Below are 27,819 nucleotides of genomic sequence, written 5' to 3'. Positions count from 1 at the left end.
AATGAAGGGGAGATGCGAGTCGAAAAACGGGAGTTTGTTTTTTTTTCAAAATTACTAGATTACCTCTACTATGAAAAAAAAAGTACAGGTCGAGACTTAACCGGAAATGTTTTAAAATTGCATCTAAAGAGCACAAGGTGCCTGTTAAAAGGTCCAAAGTGTGCAGTCTTCGAGCACCTTGCCCCAAATAATGCGCCGCCGCTCGCCATTGTTGATCGCATGAGCCGAAGAGTCGAGCCTCGCTATTCAAATAACAACAGTTTCCCTCGCTGATGCGGCACAAGAAATAATAGAAAGAAGCATGCTTCTGCGCGTTTTTTGAGCGCCGCGACTGGCTCATCATGTGGTACGGATCGGGACCGCCATTGGCCTCTGTGTGCCTATATGCGCTGTGAAACCTATTTGCGGGGTTCATGTCTTGTTGAGCAGCGGAGCTGAACAATGCTTTTCTCGTGTAATTATCTCCGTTATGAAGGAAAAATGCATTGCTCGCAAGTGAAAGCCGTTGTGCGGATTGCACTTGCGACCAATTCATCAAAATCAAACCATCTTGCGATCAATGCCAAACTTGCGGTCAATGCATCAAAGTCAAAACCAATGCATCAAAAGTCATTCACACCTGTCAGCCGGAAAGTTCATGATGCGGCAATGAATGATGTCATCAGCAATCTTGCGAGGTTGAAAGAGCTCGCAGTGAGAGAACTTAGCAGGGACGTCATTGCCATTATGTACGACGGTATGTGGCACAAACATGGCCGCAAGATGGCATGACACTGGACTTAGTTTGGATTTCGCTGTCCTGTCGAACTTCTTCCTAGCTTGCAGTTGGCACAAGGCTCTGCCAGATGGAGCGGAAGTTTGGCAAGCTTTTCATGGCTCTGTCTGGGAGCGAAATGTCTGTGAGGAGTCGGCTCGAAAAAGCCGAAAGGGACCAACTCATGGGGCTGGCGTATTTTAGTCGCAGTGGCCACTACAAGAAAGAGTGTTCTTTTTGGTGCGCAAATTTCATCAGATTTAATATCTTTCATAAATAAAAACTCAATTTTAACTTAAAAACTCATTTTTTCTCAAAACAAATTTTGGCATTTTTTTCAATGTGCCCCTCCTTTTTCGGGCACTTCCAGTGCTTAGATCTGCATGAAATATTGCCCAAATTTTTTCTAAAGTATGGCAAATGCAATTATATAGTTTAAATGTTAATATTTTATTGTCTAATAAAAAAAATCTATGTAAACCTTTACTAGGGTAGGCGAATTATAGACTTTTTACATCTATTTTTTTTCACGCCCATTACATATTTTGTATATGCTTCCTAATTAGTTATTTGCATTCTAAACTTTATTTCAAACATTATGAACTATGAATGGTAAAAAATTACGGAAGTTCAGGGATGAAAAGAGGGGGGGCAAAAGGGTTAAGGTTTTCACTTTGTCATTTTGCAGAGCTGAAAGTAAGCAACTTGAAAGAAAACTAATAATAAATTGGAAATCAGCATAAAATGTTCCATAAACAGCTCAAGTTTCATTGCTGTAGGGTGAATAATAAAAAAAAGTGTCTTCGAGTAGCATCTCCCCTTAAGGTTGATTGATGTTTTCGTATCCTTCGTTGCTCTGCGTGGCGGGTGGCGGCTCGAATGAAGTTCTTTGGGTATCCGTTTTTTCTGAGTTCTGCAATTATACGGGCCTCTTCTTTCTTTCGCTCCGTGTCACTGGAGCATAAGTTCTTAGCTCTCTGGAGTAGCGTGATCACAACTGAGGCCTTGTAGCAGGCGGGGTGGGAAAACCAGTGTGCATTGGCTTTCTGTGAACGGAGAACTCCAGGTTTCTTGTCACCTGGACGTCGAGAAAGGGCAGGCAGTTGTCGCTTTCACACTCGGTCGTGATTTGTATGGTTGGGTGCACGGAATTTAGGTGCTGTCTGAACCGCTTTCTCGGAGCCTTTCCCCCAGCGTATACACATGGACTGCGCTCCACGGCAAAATGAGAGAGAGAAAGGGGGAGAGGTCATTATCCGCCCTGAGAGTGCTTTGAAGACGCCGCTGCTACGTAGTCTCCGCAGTCACCCCCAAAGGAAGGAACCAAGTCGGTTTCGAAATGTCATGTTTTTTCAAAACTTTTGGTTGGAGTCTAAATCATCTCCCCCCTACATACAAGTTACACTTACAAGGCTGCAAATAGGACACACACACTCTACACATTCATACCTTTGTCTGGCGATGACCAACTCATCTGTGAGAGGTGTGGAGATCCACTTACGGTACTCCACATCCTAGTTCAGTGTAGTGATTTCGATGATTTAAGGAAAAACCACTTTTTATTGCCCGACAGCAGCTATCACTAGATCCTAATGTGCTGATTGGTAGGGATCCGCTTTTTAAACTTCAGTCAGTTCTTACGTTTTAAAAGATGTACATAGTTTTCACCCCATATACCGAAATTATCCGTAGCTCGACTCTTGCACAGAGGTCGCGGCTGTGGCGCGCCGCACCACCAACACTGCCATTTATTCCAGCGTCACACGTTTCACATCATCTCCATGATTTTAATAGTTTTGAGTTTTAACCTGCCTCCGGGCGCGTAATTTTAGGCTCCTTTACAGCCCCACAGCACTATCATTGTTGGTATCCTGTTCATATCACTTCAATAGCGTACCATTGCTTTTCGGTCATCATAGTTCATGCTGCTCTTTGGCCATCACATGGCCCTTGTGCCAATAAACACCATATGTCATCATTGAGTCTTGTTTTAGACTGTGTCAAAAAGGACCGTTTGATTTTGAACTGTAAGAAGTGCAGCTTTGGGAAATGACAAGCATTGGATCTCGGTCACCTAGCTGACAAAGATGGTGTCAGGCCAGATACCTGCAAAATTAAAGCAGTCAGCACATTCAAACCACCCAAACACTAAAACAGGGTGTCATTCAACCTGGAAAACCTGGTAAAGTTGGGGAATTTAGGTCCTTCTGGAAATGTCGGGGAATATCTGAGAAACTTGGCCAGATCGTGGAAACTGACGGCAGTCTGTGCATTCGTAACAAAAATAAGCATTGCCATTGATCAAAGCTTGAAAAGTCTCTGTTTCGGCTGGCTACAATGAACAACTAGAAAAGATGGGGAAAAAAAGGCAGTTCATAACTGTTGCTTCTTAGAGCAAGCACGAAAGGATACACGAACCAAAGGAATACAGTTTACTGACATTCTGGCACCTCATGCGGGAGCCTTGTTCACAGTAAAACCCATAAAAAAGGCACAGCATACTCAAAGGGACACTAAGAGCAAAACTATTTTTTGTGTATTGGTGAAGTACAATTTAAGAATCTCTAAAACACCACTCTTATCGCAACGCAATGCTTGGTAAGCGAGAAAGCCCTAAAAAAGAAAATGCAGATGGAGACGCCACCTTCAGATTCCTGTACCGAACGCCGTGATGTCATAAATTTTGAAGGCGTCTACTGGGGCGTACATAGCTTCTCCTTGATAGAAATGTACATTTTGATCTGTACATGCCATAGATGTAGCAAACGAAGTTTCAGAAAATTTTCTCAAGTCAGTGTCATGAAAATACAAGAAATGCATTTTGAAATGAAACTTCAACCTTTATTTTATTCTTATAATAGTTAAAAGTAAGGCATTAGGGTTGTCAGAATGCAGTTTGCAATCTATACCACTTTTGACTCTTTCTCTTTAGTGTCTACTTTAGTACACCTTAGTACGTGACATAAGCCCTGAGCGTTTATTGTCAGAAGCTCCTGTTCAGTGTATAGGCAGTTGGCTGTACGTGCAGGGATTCCACCTGCAGGATAACGCTAGCTTCTCTTCCCTCCCCTCCCTCCCTCCCAGGGCATGTGCGCTTGACCAGTCAATCTGATTAATTGTAGATTTTATGAGTTAAGCAAGGGGGTTCGAGGTCACGCCTCGTTTTGTCACATCATGTTGATGTTGTTTAACTCATGGAAATCACCGGTTTCATCATTGTACTGGTTGTCACAACCATGGGGGCCTGTGGCACAAACAAGACTGGGGGAATTTACGCTCGGCAACCTGTCCTTCACGTTGATTATGGCATTTCTTAGCTTTCATATGAGTACATAAACTATTTTGATGTCTGTTGCTTTTACATATTGTCACGGGGGTGAGAGAATGAATGAAATAAATATATTTACAAAATATACAGGGAGAGTCAGAGGCAGCTGCGGCCAAGATGGAGGTACAACAGCAACAACAACACGAGCGCAATTGCGTTCATTATTTTCGTCGTCTAGCTGATGCTCTCTCGTTGCCGATCGTGTAACATATAACCCCCTGCCGCCGGTAGCGCCGTCTCGGCGCCTAAAGGAGAGTAGCATCATATGCAGAGATGTATGGTTTCAGACAGTGGCGGGTGCGGACGACGACGACTGACTGTCCAACAGAGCGATCTCATATGTGATCTCAGTAAGCCGGCGTAAAACCTTGTAAGGCCCAGAGTAGCGAGATAGGAGCTTCGAAGAGAGGCCAAGTGGCAGCATGGTGTCCAGAAGAGGACCAATGAACCTGGAGAGTAGGAAACTACTCTGTGATGGCTATCGTAGCGGGCCTTCTGAGAGAGCTGCAAGCCAAGAAGACGTTCCTGTGCGATTTCGCGGGCCACTTGAGCCCGAGCAGTGGCATACCGGGCATACTGTGTAACCATTTGCATAGTCGATGGGAGAAGAGTCTCGAAGGGTAACACTGGATGGAGGCCGAACAATAAATAGAAAGGGGAGAAGCCAGTGGTGTCGGGGCGTGACTAATTGTATCCGAATGTCGCATAAGGCGAAGTACTATCCCAATCAAGGTGATCTTTGGAAATATACATGGAGAGCATTGTTGTGAATGTTCTATTTAGGCGCTCGGTAAGACCATTTGTTTGCGAGTGGTAGGCCGTAGTGAGCTTGTGACGCGTCAAACACGAGCGAAGGATGTCACTTACTACTTTTCAAAGAAATGAGCCACGATCGGTCATCAGCTGTCCAGTAGTGCCATGAAGAATTACGTCATAAAGCAAGAAATCCGCGACGTCAGTGGCACAGCTTGTCGGTAGCGTTCGTGTGATAGGGTATCTTGTGGCGTAGTCAGTGGCCATGGCTATCCACTTGTTTCCAGTGGGAGAAGTAGGAAATGGTCCAACGAGATCAAGACCGACGCGGTAGAAAGGGACGATGGGTATGTCGATTGGTTGGAGCAGACCAGCTGGTGGCAAGGTGAAATTTTGGAGTGCTGGCAGGACTCACAAGCAGCAATGTATCGGCGCACTGGTGCAGAACAAGAAAGGCCTGGCCAGAAAAATACACTGCACGCAATCGTACGTGCGCGTGACCCAGAGATGTCCCGCGGTTGGGGCATCGTGAAGCTGTTCAAGAACAGCAGAACGGAGTGTCACAGGAACCATAAGTAGTAGCTCTGGTCCCTCGGGTCTGGTGTTGTGTTGGTAAAGAATGCCATCGCGTAGAATGAACATGTGTAGCGACGGGTCTGAGTGGGGCAAACGTAGACTCTGCACGATAGACCGCAAGTGGACATCATGAGCTGTTCCTTGCGCATGTCGTTGAAAGCAGACATGGTGAAGACACAAGGGTCAGAATTATGTGCTGAAAGGTCGGGTGGATCCACGGGTTGACGGCATAGACAGTCGGCATCCTGGTGCATTAGGCAAGATTTGTATGCCATGTCAAAGCTGTATTCTTGGAGTTTTAAGGGCCCAATGGCCAAGTCGCCCAGTTCGATCTTTAAGGGACGACAGCCAGCACAAGGCATGGTGATCCGTAATTACCGAAAAGGTGCGGCCAAACAAGTATGGTCGAAATTTTCTGACTGCCCAGACTAGTGCGAGGAGGCACTCACGCTGTGTGATCGAAAACTTGCTCTCCGAAGGAGAAAGGAGGCGACTGGCATAAGCGATGACGTTATCCTGTCCTCGTTGCCGCTGGGCGAGAACAGCACTGATTCCATGTCCGTTGGCCTATACGAACTTCAGTATGGGCTGACTGGTCAAAATGTGCCAAGATCGTTGGGGAAGTAAGTAAGGTTGTAAGGGTGCTGAAGGCAGCCCCGCCACGGTGGTCTAGTGGCTGAGGTACTCGGCTGCTGACCCGCAGGTCGCGGGATCAAATCCCGGCTGTGGCGGCTGCATTTCCGATGGAGGTGGAAATGTTGTAGGCCCGTGTACTCAGGTTCGGGTGCACGTTAAAGAACCCCAGGTGGTCAAAATTTCCGGAGCCCGGCGTCTCTCATAATCAAATGGTGGTTTTGGGACGTTAAACCCCACAAACTAATCAGGGTGCTGAAGGTAGTCGCTTTGTCAGTACCCCAATAAAAAGGCCTGTTCTTCTTCAGTAGTTCTGTAAGTGGTCAGGCAATGTCAGTGAAATTCTTCACAAAATGTCGAAAGTAAGAACAGAGGCCAATAAAACTGCGTACATATTTTGCGGAACGTGGTAGGAGAAAATCTTTGACAACTCTAATTTTGTTAGGAACAGGTTGCACGCCTCGAGCACTGAGAAGGTGGCCTAGCACAGTGATTTCCCGACGGCCAAAATGACATTTGGAAGAGTTGAGCTGAAGTCCTGCTGTCCGGAAAACCTCAAGAAGAGCCGATAGGCGGCTAAGATGGCTTACGATTGTAGGTGAAGATACGATGACGTCATCGAGATAGCACAGGCATGTAGACCATTTGTATCCACGCAGGAGAGAGTCCATTATTTTTTCAAATGTAGCTGGGGCATTACACAATCTGAATGGTATAACCTTGAACTGGAAATGTCCACCAGGTGTAATGAATGCGGTTTTCTCACGGTGTCGATGATCGACAGAAATCTGCCAGCATCCTGATCGTAAGTCGATAGATGAAAAGTAGGCAGACCCATGTAGGCAGTCGAGAGCATTGTCAATCCGCGGCAGTAGATGCAGGTCCTTATGTGTTACTTTGTATAAATGACGGTAGCCTACGCAGAAGCGCCAGCTGCCATCCTTCTTCTTGACTAGCACGACCGACAATGCCCGTGGACTGAAGGAAGGTTCGATGACGTCTTTTGTGAGCATTTCTTCAACTTTGTGCGGGATAACTTGTCGCTCAGCATTAGACACGCGATAAGGACGTCGTCGGATGGGGCTGGCATCTCCAGTGTTAATCCTATGAGTTACGAAGGATGTCTGACCCAAAGGGCGGTCATCAAAATCAAAGTTGTCATGGTAGGATTTCAGCAGATGTCGGATATCAGCTGTTTGTGCTGGAAGAAGGTCGGGGGCGATCATCTTGTCGATGGTGGCATCCGCTGTGCTCTTCTAGGAGGAGAATGGGGCAGATGACGAAGAAGATTTGGCAACGAACGCCGAAATGGCAGCATCTATAAAAGAAACTTTTGCCAAAGTGATACCATCTGGGATAAGTTAAGTGCACCAGCTGAAGTTTAGGATCGGAAGAGATGCTGTATTTCCCGTGACTTTCAAAAGTGTGTGAGGCACGGCAACATTTTTGGCCAGGAGAACATCAGCAATAGGTGTCAACATGTAGGCATCGGCCCCGCCGCAGTGGTCTAGTGGCTAAGGTACTCGGCTGCTGACCCGCAGGTCGCAGGTTCGAATTCCGGCTGCTGTGGCTGCATTTGCCATGGAGGCGGAAATGTTGTAGGCCCGTGTGCTCAGATTTGGGTGCACGTTAAAGAACCCCTGGTAATCGAAACTTTTGGAGCCCTCCACTACGGCGTCTCTCATAATCATATGGTGGTTTGGGACGTTAAACCCCACATATCAATCAACATGGAGGCACCGTCGGGAACAGGAGGGACAGATCTCAGGTTCACGTAGGTAACGGCTTGAGGTGCTGGACGAACGTGATCTACAGAACACAGACGTGGTTGAGCTGGTGTTGGGTCATCATGGTAGCACGATAAATCAAGTTGAAGCATGCCGGTTTCACAATCGATAAGGGCAGAGTGGGCGAATAGAAAGTCCATGCCGAGGATAAGTTCATGGGAACATTTCTTGAGCACAGCAAATAGCACTGTCGTGGAGCGATCGGTAACTCTTATACACGTGGAGCATGGGAAATGTGCCACCGTCGGCAACCTGAATGAGTGGTACTGTGGGTGGCATTAAAACTTTCCTAAGGCGGCAACGAAGTTCTGAATTCATCACTGAAATGTGAGCCCTTGTGTCCACAAGTGCAACAACGGGTGTGTCGTCTACTTCAATGTCGATAAGGTTGCGTCGAGTTAGCAGCATGGTCAGAGGATTCGGCAAGCAAGTGGTTGATGCACCATCACCTCCGGGAGCTGCATCATCCAGTTTTCTTGCGGCAAGTGGTCAGTCGGCAAAATTGGGGCGAGCGAGAGGACGGGTGACGGGAGAGCGGTGAACGGGACTGGTGAGCATGCAAAGATGGAGAACGACGACGATATGGCAACATAGAAGGGCCGTCTTCACTGGTGGTCTGAGGTGATTCTCGGTAAGGTTGAAAGCGTCCATGATCCCTCCCTGGGCGATGGGTGTACCCATAGGATGCCTGATGCCAATACCGCCGAGTGTTACAATGGCGGGCCACGTGACCGATATGGCGGCAGTTGAAACAAATCAGATGATCCTCAGCAGTCCTGCACTCGACTGGATTGCGAGGGCGCATCAGAAGGTTTTGGCTTTGGGCAAACGAAACCGGTGGTCGACGACGGTCGATCGGCTGAGAGGAAGCTGTAGTACACTCGGAGGCCAGTCCAGCATGTGAAAGGTCATCACACGATGGCATGTACTAGTGGCACCCTCTGAGGGCTAGATTCACAGGCATGGGAGCATGTGGACGCAGGAGACAGAGCTTCAAGTTCATGTCTGATGATCTTGGTCACATGCTCTGCAGTTAATGGCATCTGTAGTGCAGGCCCGTCTTCGCACAACCAGGTTGCTGCTGTGTTTGGTAGTTGAGTGAAATGATGGGCGATACGTCGATTTTTTGCGGCCTCAAAACGCTGGCACTCCTTGATGATGACATCGACCGTGTTGCAGTCCTTGCATATGAGAGTATGAACGCATCATCTGCAAATGCCTTTCGATATGTGTGCTACTTTCTCGGTTTCTTCCGTGCCATTGTCTGCTTTTCCGCAAAGGGCAAGCACGTCCTGTATGTAAGTCACCTAGGACTCTGCTGACGTTTGCGCACGAGATGCCAACTCCTTCTTGGCCCCTGTCTTTCTACCCACAGACTTGCCAAAAAGGATGCGCATCTTTGTCTTGCACGCATCCCAGCTTCCAATTTCATCTTCGTGGTTCTCGAACCACACTTTTGCTGTTCCTTTCAAGTAGAACAGGATGTTAGCCAGCATAAGAGTTTGATCCCAGCGGTAATTCTTACTTGTACGTTCGTACAACGGCAAACATTCTTCGATGTCGACATCATCAGTGCCACAGAACGTGCCAGGATCTTTTAGTTGCGGAAGGACAATAGTTGTTGTAGTCGCCTCGGCGGGAGCGGGTCGCTGGTTTGCCATGGTAGAAAAGTCCAAATGTCGGCCACTGCGGAGCTCCGTTATATCGTGTTGTACCCCACACCTCCACCAAATGTCAGTCACGGGGGTGAGAGAATGAATGAAATAAATATATTTACAAAATATACAGGGAGAGTCTGAGGCAGCTGTGGCCAAGATGAAGGTACAACAGCAACAACAACATGAGCGCGATCGCATTCATCGTCTTCGTCGTCTACCTGATGCTCTCTCATAGCCGATGTCGTGTAACAATATCATACAGCATATGACTTTTGAACCACATTACTCACGTAGGTAAATTTGTGCATGTTTTTTGACCACGCTTTCGGCTCTGCCTGAAGCTCTTTTGGTTAGGGTAGAACTGCCATCAGCACAGGCATGCCGGTGTACGTCATGCATTTTGTTGTTGTTATTACTATTTTTATTATTGGCGATTCAGTGGCAAACGTCCTCAGCTAAGCACTTATTACTGGTTACTCATGTTTCAAGGGTAGCATTGGATAACTTCAGCTAAATTCTTCATTTTAGTTTCTTGAGATTGTGTTTGTAAATCTGTGTATATTTTTTGGCGTCACATTCATAGAAGAGTACGTAAACAAAGGTTACATGCTGGCATTTGTGATTCAGCTATGGAATCAAGGTAGCTCTGTTCCGACCTGACAGATTCCCTTTTTGCCATCACATATTTTTCAAATGTCAGCTCTTTAAATGCTACCCCCAGTTTTTATTGCAGGCATCTAAGAACTTCTGTCGTGCTCCAAGCATCAAAGTCCAGAGAAATAGAACCCCAACACGCATGTGCACGCCGTGGAAAAAAAAGAAATATAAAGAAGATTTTGCTGTACCGCTACGTTCTTGTGACATTGTCATTAGTTGTTGTCAAGGCAAGGGGCACAGAGTACACAAGTAGTAGTTATTCTTTGTTGCTTAAAACTATATTTTAGAGGTGTGCAAATCAGGTGGGGATGCAAATCAATAGTCAATACAGCAGTCCATGTCAATCTAATCCATGTTAATCTAATCCAATTCTATCCACATCCTGAGCAGCCTGGATGTGAACTTGATATATAGTGAACTTGATACTTCAGTGAGAGAGCTGACCGGGCTCCTCTGTCTTCCTTTTAGACGAATGCCACGAGATAGCACTACTTCTAGGTTTCGTAGCAGCTTTGGCTGCGTTGTTGGACTATCGCACGCTCCTTCAAACTTCCAGCAGCAGTTAATTTTAACTCGGGAGTTTGCTTCTGGTTCTTCCGTACATTAAATAGCCAACTTGCTCGCTGCCTGGCTCAGAGGCTTTATTTTGGCCAAATGTACTTCTTCATATTTACCGCACATGCTCAGAACATTCTGAGCATGTGCGGTATATATGTTTACTTATTCTATGTGAGCGTCTGATTTAATTATTTTTTTTCACTCAAAGGTTTGTTTCCTGTGCACAGAGTTTTTCAGGAAGACATGACTGTCATGGCATTTGCTTTTAAACATCATGGAAAACCTGGAAAAGTCGGGGAATTTGGAAAAGGAAAAATGGTAGACATCCTGTAAAAGAACTTCACAGCTTCTTGTGGTTATGTTCCTACTTTCATCGTTTTGTGCCTAGATTCGTGGATGTTGTGCACCCAGTGACAAGCTTGTTGTGAAAAGACAGCTCATTCAAGTGGACGCCTAAATGTTATGCCGCATTTTCTGAACTGAAGCTTCTACTGACATCAGAACTTATTTTCCGCCACTTAAATCCACCTGCTTCTACTGAAGACTGACGCAAGTGGAATTGGCATTGGAGGTGCACTTGTTCAGTGCCATAATAATGCAGAGCATGTAGTTACTTGTACAAGTTGACCTTTAAGCAAGGCTGAAAAGAATTGTACGGTGACAGAGCAAGAATACATAGTGGCTGTATTCGCCATTCAGAAGTTCTCTTGCTATCTCTGTAGCCATTCGTTCATGGTTGTGACAGACCATTATTCATTGTGTTGACTGGTTACTGTTAGAGACCCTTCTGGCCACTTTGCAAGATGGGCTTTATGCGGCCAAAAAATTATCTTGAGCATTTAGTATGTAAGTAAATTAACTTCAGCATTTAGTATATAAGTGAAAGGCGTCATTCGAATGCTGATTGCCTTTCTCGCTTACCAATGACCACGACGAAAGATAGTGCAGATACCTTCGACATGTGTTTTGCAGCAGTATCTCAAACGTTTCTGGACCCCAACATCTTCAAGCGGGAACAACTAAATGATGTATCTTTAGATCCTCTATTCGCTGATGCCCGCAGTCTCAAAAGTAGTGGTCGCTTTTGCCTTCGTGATGGACTGTTTTGCAAGGCTAGTTACTCAGCAAGGGGCGCACGTTTTTTACTGGTGGCACCTGAAAGTCTTCGAAGTAACATTCTTCGTGCTATGCACGATGATCAAATATCAGGACACTTTGGCTTCATTCACACCTTACATTGAGCACAAAAATGTTTTCACTGGCCTCGAATACGAGATTCTATGAAGCAATACGACTCGGGCTGCGAAAAGTGTCAGCGTCACAAACAACTGACAAGTTTCCCGCGCGGCTTTCTTCACCCCGTAGTGCCGCCTACTACACCTTTGAAGCAGGTTGGCATCGACCTGTTGGACCTGTTCTCACTATAACAGCTGCACCGATTGTGCCAATTTGTTGAAATTGCGCCACGCTGCGCCAAATTGCCCAGCCAGCCTCAAAATATTTTTCAGGTTCGCTAATTTCGGCGAGAAATGCAGGCCACGTTGGCCACCTGCAGTTTGCGCCATCAATCAAATTGCGCAGACCTAAACTATAGTGCCTAGAATACACTTCAAATATTCTAGGCACTATGGTTTCTAGGCACGCCCATCAGTTCGCTGACCGCAGCCAATACCTATCAGCGGGACGACAGAGCTTCAAGACAAAATACGTTGCTGTAGCCACCAGCACTTCACGGGAAATGTAAATTACCTAGCCTGAAAACGCTGCTATGCCTTGTTAAAAACTAAAGCTGGGAGTGTTTTCCTCTCCCGAACAAGCTCAACGTGCTACGAACGCCAGCATTGCCAGCGACCACGTTGATTGCCCTAGCAGTGCCACATCAAACACTTTTCTCTTGATGTTGTGTTGTCCTGGCAATAGATATTTGGTGCCATTGCCGGGCCAATGGGCACGCGCCGTTTTTACTTTACCTGATCGAACGCACCTTGCAAGGGAGCTGAAGCGGCAGCTAACCCCACTGTGAAAAAAAAAAAAAAAAGGGTGGGAAGTGGGGTGGTGGTGTAACGGTTAGAAAATTTCTTGCCTTTGGTTCTAATGCTGCTTGAGCTACCTTGGCCGCAGTACACCGGTGCCCTGCGGAAAAGTGTAATGAGATTTAAATGAGGCTGTAAGTGCTAGTGAGACACTGCGCATTTTGCTCAGTTACTCATGCGTTTGTATGCCACACAATTCTGAGTACCAGTATATTCACTGATGTGTAAATAAGCTACTGGCAATCATTTGAAGTGTATGACATTTCTGCTTCCCTAAAATAATAAACTGAATTGTGCGCCAGTTTTTTTTTCAGCACCCCTACTCCTCGGTTTTATGAATCTCCCAAATTTCAAGATTGGGAGCTTGGCAGATCGATATTTAAATTCACTGAGTCTGTCAAATGATTTGACAGGTGCAGCGAATGCTAATATGGACTTTTATCATTGTTTGCTCAGCGGGGTCTTTGAAAATACTACTTATATAGAAATAGTAGTGCTCATGTTCACATTACACGATTAAGATGATGTTGAATTATACATACTTTTTTCCTAAATGTAACCCTTCTTTTTTATACTGCTCCAAATGATGTATTTCATGATAAAAAATGTGTTTTTTTTTCCTTGTAACGTGCTTCATATTTGTAATTTAGCGCTCCAAAAGTAACATTTTGCTGCTCCACAAGTTGCTCCAATGAGTATTTTAGCTGTTGCACCCCTGCACTATGTTTGAACAACAACCGCTGGATAATAGTGTGCATTGATCACCTTCATCGATTGCCAAAACCACTGCAATGCCATCTTCCACAGCTGATCGCGACGCTGCCTTTTTGTTGCACTCTGTAGTTTTTTTCCATGGTCCACCTCGAGTAATCATTAGTGACTGTGATCGCTAATTTATCGAGGATGCTGTGGAAGAATTGCTTCGCCTCTGTACTTCGCAGTTCCAACATTCAACACCATACCATCTCCAGAAAAACGGTCTTGTAGGACGTATGAACATGCTCGCTATGTATGTCTTGTCCAATCACAAGAGCTGGAATGCAATGTTATCGTTTATTTTCTCTGCGTACAATAGAATGAAGCACTAGATTATGGACTTTCTCTTTTCTACATGCTCTACACTCTATCACCGTACAGCTCCCTCAATACGATCCTCCTACTTAAGCTCCATGCCAATGACTCAGTGGCCGAAACGTGCTAGGCTGAAGAAGCCCACCAGAATTCGCACCTGCACACACTGGCATCATAAGGTCGCTCCAAGCAGCAGTTTGATCAACGCCATGGTGTGATCTTATTTGACAGAGGTGAATTTTTGTGGTTGTGGACCCCCCAATGCAAACGTGGTATTTGGCAAACGTGGTATATGCCAAAAGTTTTTACCACAGTATACTGGCTCTTTCATCATTGTAGTTTGCTTGAGTGACTTAACGTACGTTGTGGCACGCTTGATGACACCTTGTCATCGGTCAAATTAAATGCAGTTGGTGCATGTGGCTTGCCCAAGAGATATCATTCCTCCAGTGACTTGGACTTGTCTAGTAGGCCTCGTCTGTGAACCGGGGATTGCTACGGTATAAGCCGGGCATGTGGAAGAGGAAGACTAAGTTGTCGGGTGTCGCCTGTGGGCTTTATCTTAGCCTTCCATTGCCTGACCTCATTCTCATCCTGAAAATAAACACTGTCAAGCTTAATTCAAACGTAACAATATCATGTAAAGAATGCTCAGTTGATAATTTATAGTATATCAGGCTTTCAAGTAGTCCTGACAAATTACATGATATGCCTCAACTGGCGGCACTTGTCACTTTTTATTGTAGGAAAGTGCCTTTATTTATGGATCTTTACTAACGCTTTTATTTGCCACTTTAAAAAGCCACTTTGTTTTAGGCCAATTGTGTAACCTCATTATTTTATTATTTACTCCCTTTGTCAGTTATGTTCTTGCTGCTTAACAAAGACGCGCTTAGTAGGCCTTAATACAGGCTCAAAAGATGAATAAAAAGGATGATCTCATTGGCTTGCAGAACATAGTACATTTGCCTTGTTGTAAAGCATTTTGATCTCTGCAACAGCAGTTCAAGCACAAAATTCTTGAGTGAAGGTGAAGTTTTTCAGGGCTCCTTGTATACTAGTTCTTATATAAACATGAGCACTAATTTTTTGAAACTGTCTTGGTTCTTCCAGTGGCCTAGTCGAAAAGAAGCTGGCAGCATGTGTCAACATAGTTCCTGGCATTACATCAGTGTAAGTGGCTGGACTTTCTAGTTTTCTTTACTTTTTGCTAATGAAGATATGTTATCAGGTAGTAGCATATTTTTTTTTTTAACTCAGTAGTGGCAAGACTCATGAAAATGCCTCTTATATAAAAGGTGAGGCATAACAATGCATCAAGCAGGCCTTCAGTACATCATAAAAGAGTATGGATGACACTTGTACTACTGTTATTGCTCGTTATAATAGCTCATTTGACTCTCTCATTGCTCCTTGGGTAGGAAGGCGTTGACACTCCATGGTTTGTTTCTGCAAGAAATTTCGTATTTATAGTTTTATTTTATCTGCCTATTTTTTAATTTGAGACTTGGTCTGCATCTGGACAGCACGTGCGTGCCTTGTTGGCTTTGTAGATAAGCTTAGTTGTTCAATAACTACTTTTTTTGCAATCTACTTGGTTCATTCTGATCTTGTAAATGCACTGCATGACACAGTTAGTGTAAGGTGAGGAAAAGCATGTGTGAATGACTCATTATGTTGTGTGCACATATTTAACGAGTTGAAAATCTGTAGATTAGGCATCAGCGGCAGAGTTTTCACTGAAACATTTTCAGCTCTTTGTTGTGATAACCTCCTGACAATTCCAGTTCATGGCAGAGTTCTTGCTTTCTTTTGCAGATACGAGTGGAAAAGTGAGATTCAGACTGACTCTGAAGTACTTATGGTAATTTTCTGTGCATATTTTGTAAATAGATCTTTTGCCCTCACACATAGGAAAAAAGTGTAAATTTAAGGGCTCGTTTTCATGGTTAAACACAATATTAATGAGAATTAACAAACAACAATGCCAAGAGAAGTATAGAAAATGTTATTAGAAGTAATTGTTATGTAAATGTGAAGAAAGAAAAGTGGACAAAAGATTACTTGCCACCTGCAGCATCCGAACCTGCGACCGAAGTTACCCAAGATTGGTAAAGTCTGAAGGCATTATTATCATAGCTCGCAGAAAGCTTTGTGTTGTTTTGTCTCCCGCACAAAAGCGGCGTTTCACGTAAGATGGTGTAAGGGTTCTGCTATTTTCGATAAGTTTGGGACAAAACGACAGTAGTACGCACAATATCCCAGAAAGTGGCAAACGTCGTATTTGTTCATTAGGGTTGGGAAGGCAGCAACATCCCGCGTTTTCTCGGGGGTCTGTGCGAATCCTATCGCTGCTTATGACATGGCCAAGAAATATCAGCTCCTCAGAGCTGAAATGGCATTTTTCAGGCTTGAGTGACAGGCCAGCTGTTGGAAGTGAATCAAATACTGTCCAAAGACACTAAAGGTGCTGCTCGAAAGTCGCTGGAAAAACGACAATGTTATATAAATAGACAAGACACAATAGCCAGTTCGGAGTTGACAAAACTGTGTTCATCATTCGTTGAAAAGTTACGGGAGCAGAGTGCAGTCCGAAAGGAAGCACCTTGAATTCAACGTGCCTATCAGGAGTAATGAATGCAGTCTTTTTTAGGTCACACTCATCAACCTCAGTTTGTCAATAACCACTGCACAGATGTGTGGATGAAAAATACCTGGCGTTTTGAAGGTGGTCGAGTGAGTCATTGATGGGAGGAAGCGGTTAGATGTCTTTTTTGTCACATTGTTCAGTTTGCAATAATCAACACAGAGAAGCAATGTGCTGTTTTTCTTTTTGACCAACACAATGCCCATGTTCCTGTAGATGGTTGGATGATGTCGTCAGCAAGCACTTGTTGAACTTGGTAGTTAATGGTATCTTTTTTTCTGCGGGAAAAACGATAAGCATGTTGCTGAATAGGTCTTTTTAGGCTCGGGTATAATTCTGTGCTTCACAACGGGCGTCTGATTTTTGACGTCGTGGCAATGCAGTCACTGAAGGAAAGTAGGAGGTAGCGAAGACTTTTTTTCTGTGAAGTCGATAGAACAGAATTCACATCAAGCTTAACCGGAAGTCTTGCTTGTCGTCGTGAGGACTGGAAGAGAGTTGTGCAAGTGACAAGCTAGCTCTCAAGTTGTTGTGTCTTCGAAGTAAGTGACAACACTGCCTCGTGAAGTGATGTTATTCATGACTGAAATTCGTTCGTAGAGTTGTCTCAGGCTGTTTTGTCAGTTCCATGAGGCCGTGGGCAACGCATACTTGACGAGACAACAGCACGGACGTATTGCCTTTCTCAACTCCGAAAGTCGTTCGGTTGATGTTGCTAACCATGTTAACCAGCACACTTAAACAGGGCGGTACAGTCACTGAACCATCGGATACATGCAACACGATGCTGCCGGTATGGATCCTGCCTGTGCCAAGTCATCATTTATCCACTTTTTCTAGTTCATATTTACATTACAATTACGTGTTATAACATCTCCCATACTTTCCTTGGCATCATTGTCTGTTAGTTCTCAATAATACCCTCTAACATTGTAGCTTTTAGGTTCATCACAAGTATTATATATTTGTGTAGGTGCATACCAAGCATAACTCAGTTTTTTGCTGTAGTTTTTCTTTAGGCTGTGACATCTAGAATTGTCAGATAATTTTTCAGCTTAAGAAAACTGAAGTGTGTTTGGTGTTGTGAACAACAAAAAAAAAAAACGAACATGTTATTGAGTAATGCTGAGTACAAGAGCAACTGAACCTAGCTTAAAAATATGAGTTTTGCTGTACAAAGGCAAATGATTATACAGTATAATAATAGAAGCCTCTACCAGTCAACATTTTTCTTCCACGTGAGCTATGATTTTGTCATTGCTAGCTCACATGTGTCAGTGAATTAGTAGGGTTGTAAGACAAGGCCATATTAGTTTTTTTCTGTCATCTGATTTCAAAAGATTTTCTTGTTCAGCTGACTTACTGTGCTTGTTCCTGTTTCCTGTTTTTTCTTCATGCAAACGTTCTTGTGCTAAAATTTTGAAATAACAGAGTCCATAAACTAGAGGGGGATGGGGAATAAATAACACTGCGTTGCATTTTTAGGGGTCTGCAAATAGTTGAACTATCAAGTATTTTCTAATAGTGCTTGCTATTTGATTTGATACGCACTGGAATTTTACAATTTAAAGTATTTGCACTTCCTGTAAATAAATGTAATGTTTTCATTTGCACTCACATCACAGCACTTCTAAAGTATGCCCATAAATTCAATTGTCTAGGCTTGTGCAAATATTCGAATGCTTTAAATATTCGAATGAATAGTATGGTATTTGAATTTGCTTCAATTCACATTTGAATTATTGAAAATTTCGAATAACTCGCAAGGAACGAATAAGTGCATATTAGTACGAATGTACCGCCTCTAAAAGTGGTTTCACTGCAGTGTAGGGGTGCTGAACCGTGAAAGCACCTATTCAGGAAAAATCCGCTTTACTCGAAGCTCCCCTTCAGATTTAAAGGGGCCTTGCAACACTTTTGGAGCATTGTTAGAAAACACTGCTGATAAGTAGTCTAGGCTACCGAGGACACGCAAGTCAAATAATATAGCGCAGCACGCAGCGTGCAATTCATAAGAAATTCTAAAGGTCAGCTAAAAATTGCTCTCTTCTCTCGGCAAATTACTGCACAAGCTCAGAAAGCACATGTGGCGTATTTTCTTTCCCTGTGCCATCCCTTCCTGCTCTTAGCGCTTTCATTGGGATGAGAAGAGAGAATGCACTTGCAGTGTTCGAGAAATCTTTGCAACTCTGCGTGTACTGGGCGGATTCTAGAAATATTTGCTGCGGTGAATTCACGAGGCAATAAGTAAGCTTCTTTAGGGATTCTATTCCATGGCTACTTGAAAAAGTCGCATGGTCTCTTAATATATTACTCTCAAGTCAATTCATTTTAACAAGCTTAAAAGCTAATTATGACAACCTACATGCTCTAAGTGTAATAAATTTTAAAATGTTTGTATTTGAAGGGTTATGACTCGTATCCTACTGAAATTCAAATCCTGTTACTACTCAAAGTTCTTTAGACTTTCTTTGAACAAAATAAAAAATAGCATTTGAATAGAGGCCCCAGTTCGATTTTCAAAAAATATTGTGCAGATTAGTTAGGTCATGATAAATATGCCCATTTTTCTTTATATGTCATATATACTATTCGAATTTGATTCAAAATATTCAACCAAAATAACTATTCGCTTCGAATCTAAAATTAACTAATTCGCACAGTCTTACAATTCTTCTTGTGAACATCGGCCCACTGGAAAGGGTAACGGCCATCACTGCACCTTGATGCTATTTTAGGCTTCCAAAGAATGCAGTGTATAAGTGCGAAGCACAGCACTTGAAAAAAAAAAAAAAAAGAGGACGTCACCACAACGCACCCTCATAGTTAGTGACATTTAATGTTCTGATAGTTTCTTTGGTGCACTGATTTCTAATGTACAAATTGTTTTGCTAGTATATTATATAGCTTTTATGTATATTAAAGGTATAGTGTGCAGATTTTTCCTCAGCTGAGAGAATTGCAATGTAAACCAGCATGTCACGATAATTTGGAATCACAGTGAAGAAAAGCAAAAATGAATGTTCTATACCTATTTGAACATAACTTGCGGTGTGATGAATACTCCCGTTAGAACCTTAGCGTGTGGTTGGCTCACCCGCTGCTGCCACTGGATGCGCTGTTGCAGGTGGGATTCTTAGCCACAGCAGCTGTATTTCTACATACGGACGGACGTGCATTTTACTAATATGTTGTTTGGAATCTTTCATTCAGGTGATCAAGTCCCGGTCATCGCGGCTAGATGAAATGACAAAATTTGTTCGGTGAGTCAACTGAGATTCCTTTTGGCCACAGTTTGGCACTTCACCATCGTGCTCGAGACTAACTTGACAGGAAATGTTTGGTTCTGTGCACTGGGTTTTCTGCACAAGTGCTATATCATTATGCAGTGATGGTCCAATTGCCTAATTTCGCTACGATTCCATGCTTCTGCACCTTGTTGCATGCATTCAAGTAAAGCTGACGGCAACTGCACTAAAGTTGACTAATCCACATTTTTTACACCATCGAGCTGTTTTCTGCCCAAAAATATTTGAGTCACAACAAACACTACTAGAGCTTTTCCATAATGCCGTCGATGCCCTCTACTGAATTCATTTCTGCGGTGTGCTTTTCGTAATATTCAGCCTAGCAAAAGTTTCTGCATCTGTGTGTGTGTCTCCGATGTTGAAAGTTTAGAATATCGTCAACAATCTCTCATATTTGTGAGGAAACTGGTGATAACAGGTATAGAAAAGTTCTTATTTTTTTCGCTCACGAGTCAGTTTACCTTCTGTTATGTAACCACCGCGGCCAAGCGGCAATAGCTAAGTATCGACACTGTCTGCTATCTTCACGCGAATGAAAATGTGGTCTTGTGAAAGTTTGACATTTCTCAAAGAAAAAAAAAGTTGGTAAGTGCCTCCTAATTGCATTGCGCAATATTCCTCTGAATGCCTATCATAAAGCTAAACCTAAATACCCTCTTGAGCACCTCTGGCATGATGTGGCGCAGCTGCTACTCGCGCATGTCTCAGCGCTCATCGCGCGTCTTGATTGGGAAACTGACGTAACTCGGTAAAAAGCCAACGTAGATGCTAGGCCATGCAGTCAGCCACAAATAAAAAAAAAACAAATGCTCTCTAGCGTGGCCTAAACGCCATTAAAATAATCTATATTGCCATCAATAAACAAAAAAAGCTGTTTCACCGCAAGCAAAGCATTAAATGTAGTAGAAAAAAATTTTAACATTATGCTAAGTGAGGCTGGTAGCTATCTGTTTTGTATGCAATATCTTGTAACTAGAGAATGCACTGATGTAAGAGAATACAGTCGCTCTATGGAAAGATGCTCTTTTCACACAGTTTTTTCGTGTTGAGAGCGCAGCGTGCGGACTGCTGATGCTGGTTGAGTTAGTACGCGCGCTAGTGACCGCAGCCTTAGAATCAAAATTCACAGTTCCTCCAGCACGACCTCTGCCCCCTCCGTGCATCCCTTTATGCCCGTTAGAGACTGCAGGGGGTGCTTCCTCTGCTTGAGCATTAGACGGCTGATCTAACACATGGGGGGATTATATTGCATGCACTCTCCTAGTGATGGAGATAGGCTGGCTCGCTTGACCTCGTCTTCAGCCGCGTTCATCGCTACCATTCCCGCGAGTTCACCCTCACCCGTGGGTAAAACATACGATGCGCATGGACATGTCAGCTTGGACTTATTCAAAACATGGCGGCGACGCTGGCAGCAAAAACCAATCGAGAGTGTCCATGTAATTGCTAACGCAATTAAAGGTGAAAGAGATAGTCTAGGTTGCAAGTCATTCTGACTCGTTTCCTCCGAGGCCACAGTTTTTGTATAACGCAGGCACTGAATGGTGCTGCCATGGGGATTTCTCACTGTTCACGGACCACCTAGAGAGCTGTGCAGGTGCAGTGGCTTTGTTAAGTATAAATTGTAAAGCAATACTGTAAATTATATGCAGTCCTGTTAGTCCTGGGCACTTGCTGAACCATACATCATCCTTCCCAGCCAAACTCAGTCTAGGACCCTTGTCAACAGTGGATATGAACCAGGGGGTATTGATTTTGGGAAAGAGGAGGTTTTGGGCCACTCCCGCCCCTTAAAAAAAATACTGTAGCACTCTTCCCACTTAATAATGTGGGGGTTGTCCTGTATCATGTGGCCTGTCTGTGGAATGCCATGGTTATTCCCCGACCGTGTGATAGCATACCCACCAATCACATTTTGACAGTATGTTAAGGTGAAAAATCCATCAACATAGGGTGTCACTGTGGAAGCCAATGTTCGACTGGCGAACTTGTCTACTTTGAAGAAGAGCATCCCTCCCATTTATGTTTGGATTGTCCACTGACCCCACCCCCTTCACACCAGTTTACTTTGTACCAGTTATATTTTTTGAAGACATTTTCTTGATATTTGGAAAATCGTTAGTAAGTTCTCCAACCGAAGTTCTTGAAAGTTAAAGGAGAATTCCATGCAGTGCTCACACCTCTAAAAATTATTGAGTATGACAGAACGTCATCCCGAGCGAATTGTGATTAATAAAGGCGCTGTATACGCAGGCACTTTTAAACAGTATTTTCTTAGTTGCAACGAGTTTTTTGTCTTTTTTCTCAATTGTTAAACTGCTGGTTTCTGGTTAGGACTTCTTTCTTTTTTGAATGACCTTATGACACTTGTCATTCACATAAACCATATGTGCATGCTTGCCTTGTCACTAATGCTTCATTTCAACACATATCCTGTGCTGTGCAGTGAAGCCAGGATGTGACACTTTTTCATGCTAAGACCTTGACTAATAGATGCTCTCTGGATGTTAGCCTTGGCTTCTTGTAGACTAATAAGGTCGTTCACCGAAAATTTATACATATTCTACTCCAAGTTATTCCAATTTCTGTTTTGTCTGCTCCAAACCTGCTTCAAAACACACTTCTCCAGGTCCAATTGTGCTCTAAAACGGACTTTTCTCTGCTCCAAAAAATTGCTCCTTATCTTAAACTGGCTGGACCACCACTGCATTATATGAAAAACCTAGTGCACATAGCTTTTGTTTTGCATTGTGTTGTATCATAGTCAGATGCAATGCCCTTCAACCCCTTAAACCTGACTATTCAGAAGAGGAATGCTAATAATATAGCAGTTGCTACATTATTGGTAGGATTCATGTAGGAAGGCGGAAAAGTTGTTGCTAGCTGTGTTGACTCGTGTCATTTAGTGCTCTTTGAAGATTCATTTAATGCATTATCTTATTATTGTGCCATGTTAAATTTAACCCAACCAGCTTCCCCTCTTTGCTGCGACTTTCCGACTAGGTTGGCTTGTCCTTTGTGTGAGTTCATGTGAAACAATGGTCTGAAGTGCCAGATTATCTAGTCCTGTGATTTATTACGCTACTATGAGAAATGGCTCATAGCCCAGCTCAGCTGGCATAGCTCTCCTGGCACACCGGATGCCAGCACCAAAATTATTTATTAATATGTTGATGATGCAAATACAGTTGAACTTATATATAACGAAATTGATAAATTCTCGTAAAAATTTGTTATAAAGACAATTTCGTTATATATATGTTCGGTACAAAAATTTGAAAGACAAATGCGCAAAATAAACAAAAGGAGGGCTAAAAGCAGAGCTAACCCAAAACACCTATTTTACAGTAAAAAACTGCATTATTATTGTGATACTAATTATATGGACACTCTCGGCGGGTGTTTGTCGTTGCCGCCATGTTCCCTAACAAGTCCAAATTGATAATACATATGCCCCCGTGCATCGTAACTTTCACGAGCAGGTGAAAGTGCGCGAGTGCTGCTGAAGCAGAGAGCAAATCAGTCAGCCCATTCCTATCGCCTGAAAAGTGCATATCATCTCCTGCGTGTTGTTAAAACTGCCGTCGAATGCTCTAACAGAAAGTAAACCACCCTTCTTGAACGAGCATGAAACAACATGGGGAAGGAGAGGGGTAATCACTCGAGTAGCAATACCGAACTTGGATTTTTAAGGGCGGTCGCGATCGGTGGCGCGCTTGCTATCTCGGTGAGTACCGCATATACTCGCATAATGATCGCACTTTTTTTTCAAAAAAATTCACTGCAACTTCGGGATGAGATCATTACGCGTGGTAAATTTTCCGTGAAAAAATATTCTGAGCATTGAAAACCCAAAAAAGTCGCTAATTAAAATTTTTACGATAACTATCATGAACATAACCAAAAATAAAAGTGAATTAAGGCTTACCTTTGTAATAAAATGCTCGCATTACGCAGGAGCTACATGCATGGCACACTGCCCCTTTATTTTTTACTTCTCTGACCCCCTAACGTTCACGCAGACTCCGAAGCGTCACTGGCGACAGTGTTGTCGCCGCACGATTCCCTGTTGGAACCGGCAGTGTCTTCACTGTCCCACAGACGGTCATCTTCCGTATCGTCGAGGGCGTTGGAAATGCCAGTCTTTTTGAAGTTCTTGATGACCACCTCGTCGGAAATGGTAATCCACACTCCGAGAATCCATGAGCAGAGGACTTCCACAGATGGTCTCCTGATTTTGCCACTTGGCGTGAAATCGTGGTCGCTCGCCGCCATCCACTCTGCGTACAGCCTTCGGACGTTGTCCTTGAACGGTTTGTTCAGTGACACGTCCAGAGGCTGTAGCAGGGAAATTAGACCCCAAGGGATCACTGTGATTTCCGTGCGCCACTCCTTCAGCTTGGTACGGACAATGTCAACCAGATGGTTTCGAAAGCTGTCCAGCACAAGAAGGAAGCAGAAGTGCTCCTGCTCTTCGCCCCCAAACCGTCTTGATCCAATCGACCATGAGGTCTGCTGTCATCCACCCTTTCACTTGAGCACGGATGTGGATGCCACGGGGAAAGTTTCCCTTCGGAATTGTTTTTCGTTTCAGAATAACATAACTAACTAACCCCCTCCGATATTTTTCCAAACATTTCAAGTAAACAAGCTCATCGAGTGCAGAATGCCGTTGCGATCAACGATGCCACACGCCACAGCGCTACATGTAGTGGGCAGAATAACATAACTTTGTGGGCCTGGCAACTTAACACAATCGTTCCGGTCAAAGTCAATTGCGCGTGATTCTCCCCATGGAAGGATAAGTGTGCGTGCAGAAGCATCTAACTCCTTCCCCATTCGCGGGGCAAAGTACGCCTGGGAGATGAGCGTGCGTCAGTGCATTATTACAAGCTCGGCGCCGAGTGCGGGTGGCTTTTTTTCTTTAGCTTTCATATATATAGATACGTATACATCTCATGTACAATGAATGGCGGCGGTGTCAATAAACCAGCCGACACTGTCCATATACATAACTGCTGTCCCCATAAAAAAAAAAAAGGCAAAGCTGAACGTTGGCGGTGGCCACATCAAGCATGCGCAGTGAAACTATGCGTGTGCGCATGGCGTCAAAAACGAAGAGCGAACGACATGGATACAGACACGGATACCTCGGGAAACTATTCAGTAAAGCGCCCTCTATATGCAGCACGGCCCCACATATATGATGCTTGTTGAAAACGTGGTACTGCCAATGCGCAAAAGTAGTAGCTTTTTTTTTTTTTTTTGGTCTGGAGTAGGGAGAGGGCCGGGGGGGGGGGGGGGAGGGACACACCTGTGCATGCGACCACGATGGCGAGGATTGCGGCAATGCAGGCTCGTGGGGTGCAGGCCCGCCTCACGCAGGCACAAACACGACTCGTGCGCCCGCTGCCTCCGCTTCACGCTTCGTTAGCGGTGGGGCAGCCGCGGACAATGCATGATTGTACCAAAAATGTCTAAATGCAGAGCAATATTACCAGATTTTTCGTGAGGCAAATTCATTATATCAAGGTTGTCTCCCGCTGTTACTTTGTTACATAGAGGTCGCAAATACTTGTGCTTCTTTGGAGCGACAGCGGGGAATGGAAAAACTTTGTTATATCGAGGAATTCGTTATATGAAGGTTCATTATAAGCAGGTTTAACTGTAATAGTAATGAAGATGCCCCTGTTCATATGTTTCGTTCTGCAATCTGTACATGATGTACAGCAATAAGAGTGATGCACAATGTTTAGGAGCGGCTAAATGTATGTTGCACTTATTGATTTGTGGTTAATTGAGGTTTTTTGCTTGTTTCTTTATGTAATCTCAATAAAAGCTATTCCTTAGACACTAACGAGGAATATTCTAAGAAAAATGCCGAACGAATAATACAGCATGGTCTTGTTTAGGGGGTCACTGGGGTCAAAGAAAGGTAAAAAATGGTCAAATAATCGATTTTTTGTAAAGCCTATTTTCGGGGCCTTGGTACTTCTGGGCACCTACTCTCAAATTTCTAACGCTGAATTCGGTCGAGAAACGCAATAAGATCGGCCTTCAATGCACCCCAGTCGCACTAAAATGTCCTCAAAAGGACGAAATTTGTTCAAACTTCCTGCGTGCGCCATGTGCATTGCGGCGGACCGAGCGCCGCCATCTTGGGCTTGATTTGAAGCTGTTTTCTTTGTGCACATTTTGCGCCATCTCAAAATGGCGTCGCTCAAGCGGAATGGCTGCTGTCGCGGGATTTCCAAAGGTTGTTTTTAGATCGCCGATTGGCCCTCACGCGGCGCGCTTTGCAAGCGCACCTTTCCTAGTCTCCCATTGGCTCGGGTGACCAACGCGTCTTTTTTTTTTTTTCATTTTCTTGCATGTATCCATGTTTCTGCTTTGCAACGGTACTTTTTCATCGCGATCGAGATGCCTGGAGACTCCCGTCTGAAATTATTGTCGCGACGAGTTTTCGGAAGCTGTAAAAAATGGCCTTGGAGCAAGAAGGTGCCGGCCACAAGTGCCCTTTGGCAGCTAGTTGCTGTCACGACTGAACCCGTTGGATCCGCCAAAAACTTTAACGACGCTGTCTACTGACGACGCCGTAGGACCAAGTTCGACGAGCTATACACTTTGGATTGATGCTGCATACTACTCAACGGCGAAGCAGGCGCAGCGAGTTGAGAAATTGGCGCACACGAAGATCGATTTGTCGGGAAAGTCGGATACACGAAAGTTCAACCTCCTTGGAGTCAGCGCTTATAGCCTTCACCATCCCCTTTTTAGCAGTGCCTACCCAGCCAACGAGCTCGGAGCTGACGCGAGCACTGATGACACTGTCATCGGTGAACAGCGACAGCATGGCATGTAGCTGAAATTGAGGCCGACATCATCACGCGCAAGTGAAATGCCGTGCAAAAGAAAATAGGAGAATTTTTTTTGGGCCAACTTGTTGACCACTGAGGTACCACTGGCCACATCAGTTTTTTTCGATAAGCGACTCTTCTCAGAGCCACCTAAACAATGCATTTACAAGATTGCAACAAGAATTTTGTACTAAAGCCACGGCGACCCTCTGTGTCAAGAAAAAAACACCTGTAAAAAAGAAGCATTTTTGCGGGCATTCAATTTGCCGGACAGATGCCCGGTTTTCTGAACATTTTGATGGTCCCTTGAGGGTCCAGAACACAGCGACCTATTTCCCAGGGCAGTATGCTGCCTCATAGCTAGTTTTTTGAGCCTCATACCCCACACATTTTCCAGAACCCCTCAACAGCGTGTCATGGTGGAGTTCTGATGATCCTTTCCACATTGGAAAAATTTTTTTGAAATGATTCCAAGGGTGAAATAAGGCAAATTTTGTTTTGTTTTGCCGGGGAATAGGTGGGGAACCTGTGTATAAAATTTGTGGTAACAGTTCCTTCTAGAAAATTTTGCAGTGCATGTCGAAACTTCAAATACAGTTTTCTCAGCTTCAATTTTTTGCCATTATGGGCAGAAACAGCGCACAAACTCACGGGACAAAGAGAAGAGACACTCTTCGTCCCGTGAATTTGTGCGCTGTTTCTGCCCATAATGTATCACCAACAAGCCCAACTTTCAGTCTTGCTTCATTTTTTTGCCAACCTGACCAGCCTTACGGCACTTTTCATTATGTTTTTGTGAAGCAATTTTTAAAATTGCATACCGCTGAACTCGTAAGAAACAGGACTGTGGAGCTACGCTATGTTTTTGTAGTTAAGAGGGACATATCAAATGATATCTGAGCTAATTAAATTTCTGAATTGTAGAGCATCAGTGCAATTGAGAATTTTTATGTGATGATGTATCTCATCGACAATATAAATAGCTTAGCTCCACACGGCAGGTCTTTAGCTATACTTGCATTCTAAACAGAACCTAAAAATATTGAGGGAAAGTACCTCAACCACCTGTAAGAAATGACACAATTAGACTTCACTTATGCCCTCACAATTTGATAACATTAAAACTACTTACATTTTTGAAAAGAGGAGCAAGAAATACATATGTACACCTAATTTCATTACAATATTTCCAATAATAA

The 27,819-nt window shown here is 43.9% G+C and overlaps 1 protein-coding gene across 5 annotated transcripts in view; it reads left to right on the top strand.

The window, feature by feature from the left end:
* Positions 1-27,819, top strand: part of LOC119161078 (protein CutA homolog) — a 52,293-nt gene that overhangs the window by 12,163 nt on the left and 12,311 nt on the right. For all 5 annotated transcript variants that reach the window (XM_075879983.1, XM_075879982.1, XM_075879980.1 and 2 more), the window contains exons 3-5: positions 14,922-14,981; positions 15,627-15,672; positions 19,669-19,718. In XM_075879983.1, coding sequence (XP_075736098.1) covers positions 14,922-14,981; positions 15,627-15,672; positions 19,669-19,718 — 156 coding nt within the window. The remainder of the gene's footprint in view (positions 1-14,921; positions 14,982-15,626; positions 15,673-19,668; positions 19,719-27,819) is intronic.

Source organism: Rhipicephalus microplus, chromosome X (genome assembly GCF_043290135.1).
Source record: "Rhipicephalus microplus isolate Deutch F79 chromosome X, USDA_Rmic, whole genome shotgun sequence".
Classification (NCBI taxonomy): Eukaryota; Metazoa; Arthropoda; class Arachnida; order Ixodida; family Ixodidae; genus Rhipicephalus; species Rhipicephalus microplus.
The sequence above is the reverse complement of the archived record's forward strand: the minus strand, read 5'-3'. Positions and strand labels throughout refer to the sequence as shown.